Raw genomic sequence first — 17207 nt, 5'->3', positions numbered from 1 at the left:
TGCTCTTTTTTTCGGCTTATATCACAAAAAATAAAAGACAGTCATGAATAAATACCGCCAAAAGAAAGCTCTATTTGTGTGAACAGCGTTGCATGACCCTGCAATTGTCATTGAAAGTGCAAGAATGCTGAAACCTGAAAACTGAAAATTGGCCTTGGAAGGAAGGGGGTGAAAGTGCCCAGTAATGCACACACAAAAAAAAAAAAAAAAATTGCCTGCACACCATTGCCCTTTACACATGTATGGTGTATAAAAAATATAGGCGGTATTTACTCTGTCCCTTAATTCCCACCTCCTTTTTATAGGGCACACAGTGTATATGGACATAAAATGTAAAATATGGTGGTGTTTCCCCACCCAGGGGAAATGCAACTGGGCAGTGACGATGTGGGTCCATAGAGGGCACAGGAGTGCCGCCTCCTCTCTCCTGCGCCTGTCAATCTTCGATAGATTGATGCATTGCATGAATCTATCCATTGTCACCGCTACCGCCCCCTATTCAGGTGTCTGGCCCCTGCGCAGGCACCAGGCATCTGAATTACAGTGGTGGGGGTGTTTTTGAAAGTGCCTGGTTAGAGCCGTAGGCTCTAATAGGCTTTCAAATTGGTAAACGGCAGGTACACTGCTGTGCGTTCACTGCTTACACAGTACTGTGTTAGGGAATCAAATAAATCACTTCCCTAATGCTGACCCGCCTCTCAGCCAATCGGGTGTACCGGGTTTGGTTACCTGTCACCTGATTGGCTGAAGCGACAGGCACTGTGAGTGGATGCCTATCGGGCATCCAATCATAGCAGAGGAGGACGGGAGAAGACATTGAGGACTTGGAGGGAGCGTGGAGGAATGCGCTGATCCAAGTGCCAGGCAGGGGGGACACTGGTGGCAATTGATGGGGAAAACTGGCGTTGATTCATGGTTACAGTGGCTGCGTTTGATGCCAGTGGCACAGTGTCTACGTTTGATGGCCAAACTGGCTGCGTTTGATGGGCACAGTGGCTGCATTTGATGGGCACAGTGAGGCTGCTAAACACTGACCCGCGTTTCAACCAATCGGGGACACTGGGTCTGGTTTCCTGTCACCTGATTGGCTGAAGTGCCTATCGGGCATCCAATCCTAGCAGAAGAGGACGGGAGAAGACATCGAGGACTCGGAGGGAGCGTGGAGGAATGCACTGACTGGAGACAGGTAAGTGTCGGGCGGGGGGGGGGGCAAACTGGCAGCAATTAATGGGGGACACAGGCGGCAATTGATGGTTACAGTGGCTGCGTTTGGTGGCACAGTGACTGCGTTTGGTGGCACAATGGCTGTGTTTGATGGGCACAGTGGCAGCATTTGATGGCCACAGTGGTGGCAATTTATGGGTACAGTGGCTACGTTTGATGGGCACAGTGGCTGCATTTGATGGGCACAGTGAGTGTGCAATTGATGATCACCAGCGGCCACTGCAATGCTGTGCAGGCAGAAAAAAATAAAAATGCACTTTTTTTTTTTACCTGCAAAAAATATTAATTTATGAGAGAGAGAGATTTTAGCACCTTAATTCTTCTGCTTCATGGGTGGCCATTCACTTCTCCTATTCTCCTGCTGCCCTCACTCAGCCCTGGCTATCTCCCTTGTCGGGGTTACCCAGGCATACTTCAACAACCTTGTCCATAATGGGTCTGGTACTGGTACTGGTAGATCTCCGGCTCCCGGTGCCTCTGACAGACTGAAAATAACCTTATATTTATTTTAATCTACACAGTAATCAACACCTAGCATTTGTGCACAGAAGCATATAAAAATGTCTCTATATCAAGACATCATAAGTGTTAAAATGTCCTCTTCACTGTTTTCTAAAAAATTTTTAATTCATTGTTCTTTTATCATTTGCACAACTGAGATGATGTTTTGTGCCATATTTAACCCTGGGACGGGCCTACCGTGGGTCCAGTGGACTCCAGTTTTGTGTGTCATGACAACTGCCGCCCAGGCCACTCTGTCTGCCCCTATACTACCCTAGCTTGTATGTTTACCACCCTAGCTTGTCCATATACTGCCCTAGCCTGTCCGTATACTACGCTACCCTGCCCCTGTACTGCTCTAGCCCACGCCTTGGAATTGAATATAAAGGCATGCCATATAATTTTGCATATAGACAAGGTGCTGTTGCATGTAAATCTGACTTCCTGATAAATTAAATATTATTACAATGTAATATCTGCAACATCCAAAATATAAGACTGCTAAAAATTGCACACAATGTTTTAAAAAAAAAAAAAGTTTCTTATGGTAATAAGTGCTTTTACCTTGATCAGCACATAACTAGTATTGATTAAAATCAGCATGGGTTTCTTCAAATTTAACTACAAGCTGTTTAAATGAAAGATCTGGCACAGACATTTTTCGTCTTAAGATTTGAGACTGAAATGTAAGTGGGATTTCTTTTCATACCACTTAAATGATATTTAATACCATAAAGATAGTCGTTACAAACGTAACCTTTTAATAACTGAGATTCAGAGGGGTCTTATTAAAGCTTGGTGCTCTCTAGGCTTTTAAAGAAGTTCATATTTCTAACCATACTAAAGACATTTCATCTCTATATAATGCACAAATCAAAGTTTAAGCATTTGAGGTACTTTTAGCTAACATGTTTCATGTTGTAAAGCCTTTGTTTTATCAGATTTTGTAGTTGCATTAGCAGAGGTGCCTGAGACTGATATGCAACTCTAAAACACATCAGCGAGTTTATACATAAAAGAAAGCATTAAAATAAAAATTTTTTAACTGGGGCTATGATTTTTAAGCCAGGATATAAATTGATTCTGCTTTTGAAAGTCCCCAGAGGCAGCACAGGGCTAATAGAGTTCACTTGTAAACTCTGTGTGTTTTACTATGCTTCTTGGCATTGCAGAATGTAGTGTGATTGTCTGATTAACATATTCATATATAATGGATCAAAAGTAAGTTTAGTTCAGTTTGGATTTAGCAAGTCTTAGCCCTTGTACACCCGGTCGGACATTCTGCCAACCAAATCCATTGGATTTTGTCCGACGGATTTTGTCCAACGGATTGTGTCCGAAACTGTTGCATACACACAGTCGGACCAAGTTGTCGGAAAATCCGATCGTTCAGAACGTGATGACGTTCTTTCGTTACCATGGGACTACGTTCACGCTAGTAGCCAATAGCTTTGGTGTAGGAATTTGATCTGAGCATGCTTGGCACTTTGTCCGATCAAAATTCTCTACACATGATCAGAGTATGTCCGATCGGACCAGTTTGTCGGAAAATATTTCCAACAAGTTGGAAAATTGGGTCAGACGGAAACAGTCTGATGCAGACCACACACAGTCGGATTATCCGACAAAACGGTCCGATAGGACCCATTCCGTCAGAATCTCCGACCGTGTGTACAAGGGCTTATACTTACCATACTCAAACACAGGACTCACAATCAAAGCAGATACTGTTAGCTGTCATAAACGACTGTGCAACAGTTTTTGTGCAAGTATGAGAATGTGTAGTTTGCTTCAGGGTACTTATTGTTACGGGAGATGCAAATTATTATTTCATAAATAAATGTTTCTAATGCATTTTTGTCTCTCCAGGAATGTACAGTGTATGAAACTGAAAACAAGATATTACATGTGGTGAGTCTGTCTAATCTGTATATCCATCCAATCTTTAATTCCTACTTAGCAAAAGTGTGTCCATTCTGAGCCCAGGAGGTTCATAATTGCCAGAATTCATCGTTTCCGCGACAAGTTTATATGCCTAAAAACACTTGTTTTTAGTTAATCCTGATTGGTGTATGAGTTTCCAGCACTGCAGTGGTTAACAGCCATATGTGAATAAAACAATGCCACCTACAACTCTGGTATTTGACTATTTTAGTTGTATGTGGAATATACATTTTATGTCCTTGTAATGCAGGGTTGACTTTTTATGTTTCCTGAACATCTATATAGTCTGTTGGCCAGTGTAAACTTTGATGGGTGGCTTGGCCTTCAGCAAGCTTGTTTTAATGCAGTGGGTATGTTAACTGCAGTAGTATAGTCCTGACCAGAGATATGCTTTGTTGGGCTAGTCATGCAAAGTTTGTTTTCTATTTCCAGCCTGGCGCTAACTCTTCTAAACTATAAACCCTATATTTCCCTATAAACCCAATATTTCTATTTTCAGCCTGGCACTAACTCTTTTAAAACTATAAACCCTATATTTATTAAACTCTTGGTAGGAACTAACACAGATCCTTACAGGTCTCAATCTATTTTAGTGCCCTAGGTGCCCCAAAGCCCATGGTGTTCTGTTATGCAAGTATTGACTACTTCAGTCTAGAATGTCAAGTCCCCCTCTTCACCTCACCTTTTGTCATTTAAGGCTGCCTATTAAACTATGGTTGTTTTATTTATGGATAAATACAAAGCCTACACACCTTTTGAAATGTGTTCCTTTCTTAAGTCTCTTATCTGGAGAAAGGTGCAACCTGGACAATAATCCAGAGCCTCCATAATTCTTTGAGAACCTGTGGCCAGGCTACAGACATTCAAACCTGTACATATTCATATATAAATAAGCTCTTAAACCTGTCCTCACTGATCTCCGTAGCTGCAGGCCTTTTGGAGTAGTTCATGTAGGTACAGAGGTAAGTGAAAGCTTGTAAACTCATTTACTGCTTGTTAAGAATATGTAAATACATTAAAGTCCATAGCCTGGACACTAGTCTACTTTAATGTGCTTGATGCCCTGGAGATCTTCACAGTTTCACAATCATAAAGCCTAAAAAGACATCTGCCATCCTTTGTTCTTGTTGATAATCTGTACCTTTAGCAGTTGCCAATCTGCCAACATAGCTGAAGACTCCAGCCATCAGACTTGTAGTACAGAACACCACTGCACATTGGGAATATCTTATGACATCCACCAGCTGCACAATTCCTTGAAAACAGTACAATAGTATAACCACTTCCGGATCGCCCTATAGCAGATTTGCTGTAGGCCGGCCCCCCTGTGCAGGATCAAGTGCATGTATACGTGATTCTGCACTACTGTCTAGGGGGTGGGTGGGCGCACGTGCTGCTGGTGGACCCCTCCTGCTGTGATTAATCACAGCAGAAAATGAAGAATGTCCACCAGCACCCACCGATCATTGATGAAACACACAGAACGGAGATCTGCCTACTTAAACGAGGCAGATCTCCCTTCTGACAAAGGGGAAGGGGTGCATTTTGTGTCCCTGCAAAGCAGGGGAAAAAAAAATCTATCTCTTCCCCTAGTAAAAACAGCACATACAGTACACAAAAACGCTGGTTAGGCACACAGTTAACCCTTTGATTGCCCTAGATGTTTAACTCCTTCCCAGACAGTGTTATTAGTACAGGGATATTGCATTTTTTTTAACACTGATCACTGTATTGGTGTCACTGGTTCCCGTCAAGTGTCCGTGTCTGATTGTCTTCCACAATATTGCAATCCTGCTGAGTCGCTGATTGCCACCATTACTAGTATACAAATTCCATAAATATATACCATAGTTTTGTAGACGCTATAACTTTCACATAAATCAATCAATATACGCTTATTGGGAATTTGTTTAACCAAAAACATGAAGATATTTTTTTTTTTTTTAAACCTTCTTATTGGATGTTTTATAGCTGAAAGTAAAATAATATATATATATATATATATATATATATATATATATATATATACACATATAAGTGTGTGTGTATATGTATGAGTGTATATATGTGTGTGTGTGTGTGTGTATATATATATATATATATATATATATATATATATATATATATATATATATATATATATATATATATATATATATATATATATATATATATATATATATATATATATATTCTCATACATATACACACACATTTATTTATATATATATATATATATATTTTTACTTTCAGCTATATAATAATTATATAATATATATAATAATAATTATAATGTGTATAAATATTTTGTATCTTTTTTTTTCAGAATTGGTATTTTTTGGTTTAGAGCACAAAAAATTAAAAACTCAGTGGTAATCAAACACCAAGAAAAGAGAGCTCTATTTATGGGGAAGAAATTACATAAATGTTGCATGACCGATCAATTGTTAAATAACAGTTAAAATAAAACAGTGCCCTAGCGCAAAAAATGGCCTGGTTCATAATTGATTGAAACATTAAATGCAAAGCATTAACATTTAAAAATAGGATATTCCCTTGTTCTGATCTAAAAGAGAACTTTGCTTAGGATATTAAAATAACCCCGCCATAAAAGAAAAATGATGGCTTCCATTGCTGGGCTCCCTCCTGGAAATTTTAGTTGCCTGGCTTTTAGGATGATTCTTTGGCTCACCTACATTCCGAGCTACTGGCCTGAAACAGGAATGAAAAATTCTGAAATAAGTTAGAAGTCCTTCTCTGCATACCTGTTCTCTTGAAGTAAATCTGGATGAGAACCAGGAAACTAGCGTTTTCAAATAAATAAAAAAAAAGCAATAGAAAGTCTCCATGTTTTTTTCAGGTCCTGTGTTAATGGGCCTTTGTTTAATGCAAGAAGATTTTGCATTCCTATACATGCCTACTAGAATGGAAAATGTAGGCCATGAGAAGGTTAAGTGCAGTTTAAGAGCACCTGTCAATGAATTCTAAACTTTTTCGGAAGCATCAAAAACTGATGTGAGACTGATAATGTTGACGCAAGGCTTTTTAACATGAGCCTAAAATTTTTACATGACCATTCCTTTTTCTATTGCATTTTGTAATGTTTACGGCTGCACTTTCTTTGCTTAATGTTTCTGTAACAATAGTGATTCAGCTAGTTCTAAATATCAATTTTAGATTTAAATTGCTTCCTGATTAAGCTCAAGGAACTTTCATTTAAGTAGATTTCAGGATTACAGTGAGCTAGAGATAAAATGGATCTGTATTAATAGTTCATTATATCCAATTATATCAGAGCATGATATGTAACATCCACTATCTAAGGCTTTAATCAGCTTTTTATCTTGGTTACCCTGAACATTTCTCTGTCTCCCTGCATTATAAGTCCTCTACAATGTGAATTCTGCCTTGCCCATTAGAAGAAAGAAAGTATTCTGCATTAACCTTTTACAACAATTTTAATATTCTCTTCTTCTTTAGTGCAAAACTTTGTCTGGTGTTTGTGACCACATCATATCTCTATCTTCTGATCCATTGGTTTCTCAATCTGCCCATCTGGAAGTTGTACAGCTAGCCAACGTTAAGCCAAGTGAAGGACTGGTAAGAATAATACAGTTGCTAAGCTCAAAATCGCCCAGAAAATTATATAGTATGCTGCAACTGATTATAAGTTTGAAAATGTAACTTACAGATAAGCAGAGAGGAGCACCCTAAACCATCTATTGGACTAGGACTTGCCTGTGCAGATTTTTTTCTTTCCATTTCAGCTGTATACTAACAGCAGCAACAAAGGTCTTGGAGCCATTTGTAAGTTTTAAATCATAAAGAAGGGGTCATTGCTTATGCCAGCTATAGCTTGACATTGAATGTTGTCAACTAACGATATATTTAAAAAAAAAAAAGTTGCTGGCAATTTGAATGTCAATTTTGAATATTACAAGCAAAAATTACAAACAGCAACCTGTAAAAAGCGTTTTTTTTTTTTTTTTCTCTTCTTTTCTTCTCCTCCGTTTTTTTTTCCCCCTCTGCCCCTTTATGTAGCACGGAATTATAACTGAAGGGACTTAATACCCGGGACTTCTAGGATCACTTTCTGGGTTTTACCCGGGGAGGTGGATCCACCGCGCATAGCATAGCATCTTTGTCCCTGATCTCCCTTATTGGTGGGTTTTTTTTTTGTTCCCTCTTGGCGTTTTTCTCCCCTCTCCTTCCTTTCCCCTCTCAACAGCCTGGAACTGGACGGAGGAATTCCCCCCTTTTTTTTTTTTTCTTTTTTTGTAAAAGTTGAGGGGAGAGAAGGGAAAAAAAAAAAAAAAAAGAGAGAAAAATGTCAAGGCGACGAGGAGAGGACCAGGCGCAACAGGAAGGTACGGGGTCACAACACCTTCGCTCTTCTAAAGAAAAGGAAAAGGAAAAAAGTAACCAGGCAGCAATTACAGCTGCAGCAAAACTAGAGCGGTTTGTGCATACCCCGGTTCAAACTCCAACAAAGGGGGGACAGACGATACAAACTAAAATTCATCATGGGGGCCCTATTGATAGAAAAAGTCAAGGCCAAATGGCATCTTCGGCCATGACAGTATCCGAGTGTAAGATCAAAGGTAGTAAGAGCCAGCGGGACACCCAAGGAGACCCGGACCCGGCTGTGAGTAATGGCACATCGGAGGGGGAGACCCCAACCCTGAAGGATGTTCTGCAGGCGGTAAACGCATGTAGATCGTCCCTGGGGGATTTGGCACTCCAGTTTACAGGAATGAAGGAGGAAATATCACTAGCATGTCAAGATATTCAAAAAGTAGTTGAAAGAACAACGGTGCTGGAAACGAGAATAAGTCAATTAGAAGATGACATTTATCCACTACAGCTGGAAGTTAAGAATATGAAAAAACAAATGGACAGCTATGCTACTAAACTAGATGAATTAGAAAATAGATCTCGTAGGGATAATATTAGGATGTTGGGGCTGCCCGAGAAATGTGAAGGCCCGGACGCAATAAAATTCCTGGAGTCCTGGTTTGTAGATACGTTTGGAAGAGAAGGGTTTTCACCATTTTTTGCGATAGAAAGAGCTCATCGGCTCCCCTTTAGAGCCCCGCCGCCTGGAGGCCGCCCTAGACCTATGCTGTTGAAGCTCTTTAATTACAAAGATAAGGTGACACTAATGCGTAAGGCGAGGGAAATGGGGAATACTTCCTTTAAAGGTTCAAGGATCTCATTTTACCCAGATTACTCCCCTGAATTGCAGAGACGCAGAGCGGAATTTCGGGCAATTAAAGCTACCTTACAGCAATATAAAGTAACATACGCACTGCTATACCCAGCAAGATTGCGCGTGATGACCCCGGAGGGGGCACAGATCTTTGAGTCAACCGAGACTGCATTACACTGGCTGGAAGTTAATAAGGAGTCTCTACGGAGTAGCCAAGGGGAGAGGGAGGGTAGATAGCGAGGGAGAGGGGAGGTTACAAGGGGAAGGGAGGAGGGAGGGGAAGGGAAAGGGAGAGGGAAAGAAATTTACTCGGTTTTGGAACACGTGTGATAGGACGGGGGGGGGGACAGCGGGGACGGTGGTTGTGAGTGTGAGCATAGGTGGGGTATGGATGTTACGGTCACGGTACACCCCTTAAGGGAGCACCTTGATAGGTGGAGGGCAGGGAGGGAGGGTTGGGTAGCGGGGGAGGGGGGGGTAAAAGGGAGGGAAAGGGGAGAGGGGTGGTATGGGGGTTGCTGGGGGGCGGGTGGGGAGGGGAAAAATGTTTAAAGAAAACCACGTGAAGGTAAAACATGATTATAGCACGATAAACGCACAGCAGAATAAGATAAATAAGATAAATAATATTAAGTTATGCTACTGGGTAACACATTTAAGGGCTAAATTTAAATTTAAATTTAAGGCACAAATACAATTACACCAAATTTGGAAAATTTAATTGGAGGTGAAATCGGGGTTGGTGTATTTATTGAAGAAGGGTACACTGGTAGGGTTTACGCATTTCAAGTTGTATATACAATTGTGTTATTTAGCTGTGTGGAGTCCCCCTCTTCTTGGCCTGTTTTTTCTCTCACCAGATAGCATAGATGACACAGGCTAAAACTCTTAATGTCGGGTCCTGGAATGTGAGGGGCCTGGGTACCCCAGTAAAAAAGGCGGCAGTGTTTGCTATGTTGGAGAGGTTCGATGTGGGGCTGGTCTGCCTGCAGGAGACCCACCTAACAAATGTGTCTAAATTACAACTGAACAACAGGAGATTTCAACAGCAGTATCACTCAGTATATTCCTCTTATTCAAGAGGGGTGAGTGTGTTAATAAAAGAGGGGGTGAGCTTCTCCTGCAGGCAGGTCAGCATTGACGAACTAGGTCGCTATGTTTTTTTGTATGGTAAATTAGAGGGTAGCTACTGCATCCTGGCAAATATATACATACCCCCACCGTTTAAAATGGAGGTTGTATATAAATTGATGGAATTTATTGGGGATAAAGAAAGTATCCCGATTATAGTGCTGGGAGACTTCAACGAAGTTCTCGATGTAGATATGGACAGATTTCCCCCTAAAGTGCGACCCCGGGGTATGGGAGAAACTAGATTGAGTTTTTTTTTGAAGAAAATTGGGTTAATGGACCTGTGGAGAGAGAGAAATCCGAAAGTTAAGCAATACTCCTGCCTGTCGGGAACCTACGCCACCCTCTCCAGAATAGATATGGCATTAGGAAATACAGAGATGGCACAAAACGTAAGAGATATAGAATATATGCCCAGGGGGATATCGGACCACTCCTTGGTAAGGGTAGTATTAAGCACAGGGGTGAAAAAAACTCAACCGAACTGGAAGATTAGTCCCTTTTGGTTGGAACTAATAAAGGATAAAGAGGAAGTTATGTCAAAAATACGCGAGTTTATCGGTTTTAATGTGGGTACCGCCCCAATTACCGTAATCTGGGATACCTTAAAGGCCTTTCTTAGAGGTACCTTGATCCAGCAGGTAGCAAGGATGAAGCGAAAATCCAGGATGTGGGAGGAGTGTATTAGGAAGGAAGTATTAGAGGCGGAAAACAACTATGTAAAGGACCCAACCCCAGAAAATCAAAAAATATGGTTAAACAAACAACAAGGTTATAAGACAGCAATCATAAAAAAAGAAGAAAGTAAACAAATTTTTTTGAAACAACGTTATTTTGGAGAAGGAGAGGGGGTGGGCAGACTGCTTGCTCAGCTGGTAAAAACAAACGCCCCTCCCTCAGCTATTTCTAGCATCAGAGCCTCAAATGGGGAACCGACCCAAAGGGGAGAGGAGATAGTAGAAACATTCGGGAATTTTTATAGGGAGCTATACCGATCACAAGGAGTAGGGGAAGAAGGGGAAATAGATAGATTTCTGCAAGGCCTGGAAATGGTGACTCTTACTCAGGAGGAGAGGGAAGTATTAGATGCCCCGATAACTATTGAGGAATTACAGCAAGCAGTGGCTGGGACGCCCAATCAAAAGGCCCCGGGCCCGGATGGACTCCCGGTAGAAATATATAAACATTATGGAGAATTGCTGCTCCCAGAGTTACATAAGACCTTAATGGGTACACTGGGGGAAGGACAACTGCCTGACTCAATGACAGAGGCAACTATCATTGTGATCCCCAAAGCGGATAAGGACCCTCTGGAAGTGGCCTCATACAGGCCAATCTCGTTATTAAATACGGATGAAAAAATCTTGGCCAAGGTACTTTCAAATAGGCTGAATCATTTCATCACAAAGTTAGTACACCCTGACCAAACGGGATTTATCCCGGGAAGGTCTACTAGCATGAACATCAGAAGGACTTTTTTAAACATGCAGACCCCCTCAGAGAATATAGGGGCAAGGGCTATAATGTCCCTGGATGTAACAAAGGCCTTTGATAGCCTGGAGTGGAAGTATCTTTGGCGTGTGCTAGAGAAAATAGGTCTGGGCCCTTCCTTTGTTGGTTGGGTCAAATTGATGTATAACGCCCCAAGCGCTAGGGTAAGGGTTAATGGCAGGTACTCTGAAAAGATCGAAATGAGCAGAGGGACAAGGCAAGGTTGCCCGCTGTCCCCTCTGCTCTTTGCGTTGGCTATAGAGCCATTGGCAATAGCGATTAGGGAAAGCCCCGGGATTAAAGGATTTCAAGGAAAGGGGGAGAGACAGGAAAAGATTGCCTTATACGCGGACGATGTCCTACTCTTCCTGGGGGATATGGGTCCGTCACTGAGTCAGGCAGTTACCTTAGTAGAGGGCTTTGGAAAATTTTCAGGATTGGCCATAAATTGGGGGAAGTCTGAGCTGCTCCGGGTCGACCCCCTGGACGGGGCGGCTGCGCCGGGGGGGATACAGGTGAGGGTGGTAGATGCTATGAAGTATCTTGGTGTATATTTGACAGTGAACCCTAATCAGTACATCAATAAAAATTTAATTCCACTGCTGAATAGATTTAGGTCTAAGTGTGACGTCTGGAGTAGGTTGCCGTTATCTGCGACGGGTCGCTCCAGCCTGATAAAGATGATATGGATGCCACAATTGCTATATGTTTTACACAATGCACCGGTATGGATATGCAAAAAGTGGTTCAAAAAACTGGACACCCTCTTCCGGGAGCTTATTTGGAGGAAGGGCACACCCCGGATACGACTCCAGACGTTACAGTTACCGTTAGATAGAGGAGGTTTGGCGGTGCCACACCCTAGGAATTACTACCTGGCGGCGCAGTTGCAGCATCTGGCGGGTTGCGACTCGGAGCAGGGAAGAAAGTTAAGGGGAGGGATCAGGATGGTAGGAGCCCCACACGAACTTGTGGCCGAGGCCTTGGAGGCAGACTCCTTTCAGCACAGTAACTCTGTAACTAAGATGCTGGGCAAGATATGGAAAACGGTGAAATTAAAAATGGGCTACACTGGGCTGCCAGAATTTACACCACTCTGGGACAATAAAAACCTACCGGAATTATTTAAAATAGGTAAGATTAAAAGGTGGGAAGTGGAAGGCATAACCAAATTGATCCAACTCTACGACGGAGGGGCCCTAAGAACATTCCCGGACTTAAAGCAGATCTATGATATACCCCAACAATCATATTTTAGTTATCTACAGGTGAGACACGCCTTAGTAGCACAGTTCGGGGGGCACACGATACGGTGGGATAAAACACCCCTACTTTGGAAATTACTTACAACGGATAGGGCAAGTGGGTGTATATCAGAAATTTATAACCAGTTAGGTATGAACCGAAACCTGGAAGTTGATCACCCGAACTTAAAAAGGAAGTGGGAAGAGGACATAGGGGAAATATCAGAGGTACAGTGGAGGAGAATAATGGAGCTTGGGCCGGTGACGTCGGTCTCCCCCTCTCAAAGGATCTCACATTTGATGTTAATACACAGGGCCTATTATACACCCAAGAGACTATGCCTGTTTGGCAGGAGAGCCGACGACAACTGCCCTAGATGTCGGGGACAGGGGGACCTTCTCCACATGATGTGGCGCTGCCCAAAGTTATTTCGGTATTGGAGGGAGGTGGTGGACACTATTAATAAGATCTACGAGTTAGAATTGGTAATGAACCCGATCCTGTGTGTGCTGGGTTGTAGACAGGAGCGGAGAGAATCAAAAAGTACTACGGCGGCAGTGGTACGTTGCTTGTTCCAAGCACGTAGGCTGATCGCGCAAAGATGGCAAGCTGAGAGGGCCCCGCTGGTGAGTGAATGGACCCAAAGTATTAATGAATTAGTATGGAAAGAGAAGACACTATATGTAAAGAGAGGGAATTTTAGAGAGTGGAAAGAAATCTGGAGGCCTTGGATAAATGAGATGGGTTATCCTATTGATTAAAAGGAATTAGCAGAGGGTGATACAGGTGTTGTGGTGGTGGTTTACCGTAATTCTCGTGCTTATGTGAGGGAGGGGGGAGGGGGAGGGTTGGGGGGGGCAGGGGAAGGAGGGGGAGGGAGGAGGGGATTGGGGGGGAGAGGGGAGGGTGGAAAGGGGAATGGGGGGAAAAGTTGAAGGAGTAAAATTAGGCTGTTGTTGTTAGTTAGTTTCTTTGTTTTTAGAACGTTTTGTAACCTTTGATGGAAAACTTAATAAAGAAGATTGGAAATAATCATTATAAGCCACGATGATGAGGAATCATGCTGAGACATAAATGAGCTGAAAGGTGATTAAGTCTCCTGCATAGGATTTCTGATGTGGAAAAAAAAGAAAAAAAAAAAAAAAAAAAAATTACAAACCTCTAAGTGAGTCCCCTTTACTTTTGTTATTGACTACAGTCTGCTTGCCAGCTAAGTTGGTGGGGCTTGCAAAGTTTTAGTTTTTAGTTTGTTTCTTTGTAGGAGCAAAGTAGACTTGTTAGAATACTCTACTGGCATCAACAAAGTGAATCTGGCGATGACAAAGACTAGAGGAATCTATTTACCAGGTCTTTTTTGTAAGGTCCTTTTACACTACCAAGCCACACTATATATAAAATATATACTGTATGCATATTAAATGATCTAAAAGAACTGGAAAAAAAAGAAAATGTTGAGTTGGTGATCCATTGGTGTGGTTACTTTCCCTGAAGCTCCTACCTATTGACCAGACTTTTTTCCTAAGAAGGGGCTGGCCACTGCATTTTCAAATTATACAAGCTGTGTAAGTGTTACTACCTGTCTTCCCTTCCCCTCCTGCAGTGGTTGTTGCAATTCTTCCCGACAATGGGGGTGAACACCTATTGGTAAACAAAATTAAATGATAGACTTGACACATGAATTGATGGTGGGAAGATAGGAGTGCTTTGACTAAAGCCCCATACACACTATCAGATTTTCTGCAGATTTTTTTTCCTTCAGATTTACCAAAACCATGTAATATGAGGTCAAACCTTAGGAGTTTCAGTGTGTATGCAATCAGGCAGGCCCTCGCAATACATGGTTTTGGTAAATCTGAAGACAAAAATCAGCAGAAAATTTGATAGTATGTATGGGGCTTTAGGCTAGTATAATTTCCAACCATTATTTTTTTTTAGTGCAGAAAAACTCCAGGTTTAGTGCTGGAAAGCCTACAGAGAGCAGTGCTGCGGAACAGTTTGAGTTGAGATAATCCAAGAAACGACTTTAAGCTTCCTTTGGGGTTAGGATGGCTTCAATGACCAATCCAAGTTACACAGGAACCTTGTTTCAAAATAAGTTTTTGCATCCTAATTATTTTCTTCTTTTTTTAATAGCCATATGGAAATATAAACTACCCAAGCTAATGCGTGGGTAACCTCCAGAGACTAGCTCAGTATTTTGAGGGACATTCTTGCTGAGTTAAATCAGATTAATAATCTTCCTCTTGCCTTTGCTCAGTTTTGAAAAAAAAAGACAAACACTGTTGGGATTTTTCTTCCTAATTTAAAATTTGTATGTGCTCTAAATTAAAATCTGGGGAATTAGAGTGAAAGCTCCTCATAATAGATATGGTGGACAGTGTTAACTAGAAACTCTGAAATCTCTCTGCAGATATCACAATGCTGGTATCCTAAGAGAGATATGGGCCTGGTTTAATATGGCTAATTAAAGTATAGGTGAAATCTGAATTTTTGACATATTTGACAGTCGTAAAGTCACTGCTTCACATATTGGCCAGCAAGGATTTCTGTCCTAAGAACTGAGCCAATACAAAGAAAAATATAAATGGAAGCCAACGTCTGATCACTGGTTTGTTTGGTTTTTTGTTTTCTAAAGCTGCTTCATGCACTACTTCTTGTCCAATAAATACGATACATTTTGTGATTTTCTGTGATCAAAACTGTAGTAAGCATCTCTGTATCCCAGTGACCACCGCATGTTCCAAGTATGTGGCAATAGGGAGTAGCGAAGTAGTCACAGCCATGATTACCGTAATTGCATGTGTCACTTATATTTTTTCAGAAATGTTTTCAGCCAGTTTTTGAACTAATTCTTCTGTAATGTTAGAGGCATGTGGTTTGGGAGCTTGGTGTATAATTTTATGCATAATAAAGGGATTATTTGCCTCTTTGATTTGGTACAAAATCCTCTAAAAGGTTCTCGGCAACCTCTGATAACTGCCTAGGAATTATAATTTATGAGCTGTTATAACCTATTTTACCTGCGGTGAAGGATAAAAGCGTGAAAGCAGTGATATCAGTGTGAGGTGCCATTTTGACCCCTCTTAATGTGGTATCTCTTTCACAGATGCAGTACATTAGTGACATAGGAATAAGATGTCTCTTCAGAGTTTATCGAGATTACTCAGAGCATGATAATAATTCTCCTTTGAACAGCCAGCAGTGTCCTTATGTTATTATCTTCTGCACCATTTCAGTCTATTCTGTATGATAAAATCTCAATGTGAATGCAGTCTTGAAGTGGTGTTTCATAATTCTAAGGCTCTAATTGACTGATAAGTCATTACATAGTGCATCAGACTCAGAATAAAGCACACAATAGCACAGAAATGCATTAAAGGGAACGTAATATGGTGGCTAATATTCATTACCTGCTGGGTTATACTCCATCATTTGGTGAATGGACACTGGTAGACCAAAGGTCTTCAGACAGGAAGTGATCCCCTATATAACCCCTCCCATACAGGAAGAACTTTTGTTTTTTACCAGTGTCTGCAAGGTGGATGGCATGTTTTGATTTTTATTTTATTTTTTTTAGCTCTCTGAGCACCAGGTCTCTTGTCCCACAAACGGTTCCAAAAATGAATTGAGGGATTGACCGGTTGGATCCATTTGACACAGGCTTTTATGCTTAGATAAATGGTACCCGAGCCTCTGACCGAAATGGTTCATTCTGCCTTTAAGTTGCCTCTTGCAGAGGTGACTGAACCCCCCTGGTCCTCTTTGGGGTCTCTAAAACCTTTTCAGGTCACACAGTCTTTCGCGCTACACCCCCTGTTGGGACAGATGGTGTATGCTGATTGGGAACATCTTGACAAGACTTTTTTGCCTCCTAAAAGGTTTTTCCTTTTATATCCCATAGATGAAAAGTTTGTTAAAAAATGGAGCACGCCAACCATAGATGCAGCAGTCTCTTCCTTAAACAAGAACTTCACGTATCCGGTTATATACAGTAGGTGCCGCCGATATTGTGTTTCCAGCACGACAGTATCGCGCTGGTTCCCGGCGACAGGCTCCTCTAACCAGTGTGATACCGTTGCGCTGGCTGCAATAGGAAAATTTTATTTTCCTATAGCAGCCAGAGCAAGGCGATAATGTCGCCTCACTCACTGGCATGCCTTCTCGGGGGCATACCAGGCCCTTAGATCCGGTAGGGATTTTAAAGGGGAATCCCCTTCGCCGAAAAAAAACGGTGTGGGGTCCCCCCCAAAATCCATACCAGACCCCTATCTGAGCACGCAAGCTGGCCAGGAAAGGGGGTGGGGACGAGCGAGCGCCCCCCCCCCCCGAGCCGTACCAGGCCGCGTGCCCTCAACATGGGGGGTGCCTTGGGGAAGGGGGGGGCGCGCGCCCCCCCCCAACCCAAAGCACCTTGTCCCCATGTTGATGAGGACAAGGGCCTCTTCCTGACAACCCTGGCCGT

The 17207-nt window shown here is 42.0% G+C and overlaps 1 protein-coding gene across 5 annotated transcripts in view; it reads left to right on the top strand.

Moving 5' to 3' along the window:
- The window catches only part of CNKSR2 (connector enhancer of kinase suppressor of Ras 2), a 468233-nt gene that overhangs the window by 148841 nt on the left and 302185 nt on the right, over positions 1-17207 (top strand). For all 5 annotated transcript variants that reach the window (XM_077480716.1, XM_077480715.1, XM_077480718.1 and 2 more), the window contains exons 6-7: positions 3595-3636; positions 7150-7269. In XM_077480716.1, coding sequence (XP_077336842.1) covers positions 3595-3636; positions 7150-7269 — 162 coding nt within the window. The remainder of the gene's footprint in view (positions 1-3594; positions 3637-7149; positions 7270-17207) is intronic.

This window comes from Lithobates pipiens, unplaced genomic scaffold (assembly GCF_037356315.1).
Source record: "Lithobates pipiens isolate NorthernLeopardFrog02 unplaced genomic scaffold, aLitPip1_a1.2 Scaffold_16, whole genome shotgun sequence".
NCBI classification, from domain to species: Eukaryota; Metazoa; Chordata; class Amphibia; order Anura; family Ranidae; genus Lithobates; species Lithobates pipiens.
Note: the sequence above shows the minus strand (reverse complement) of the source record. Positions and strands in the feature narration are given on the sequence as shown.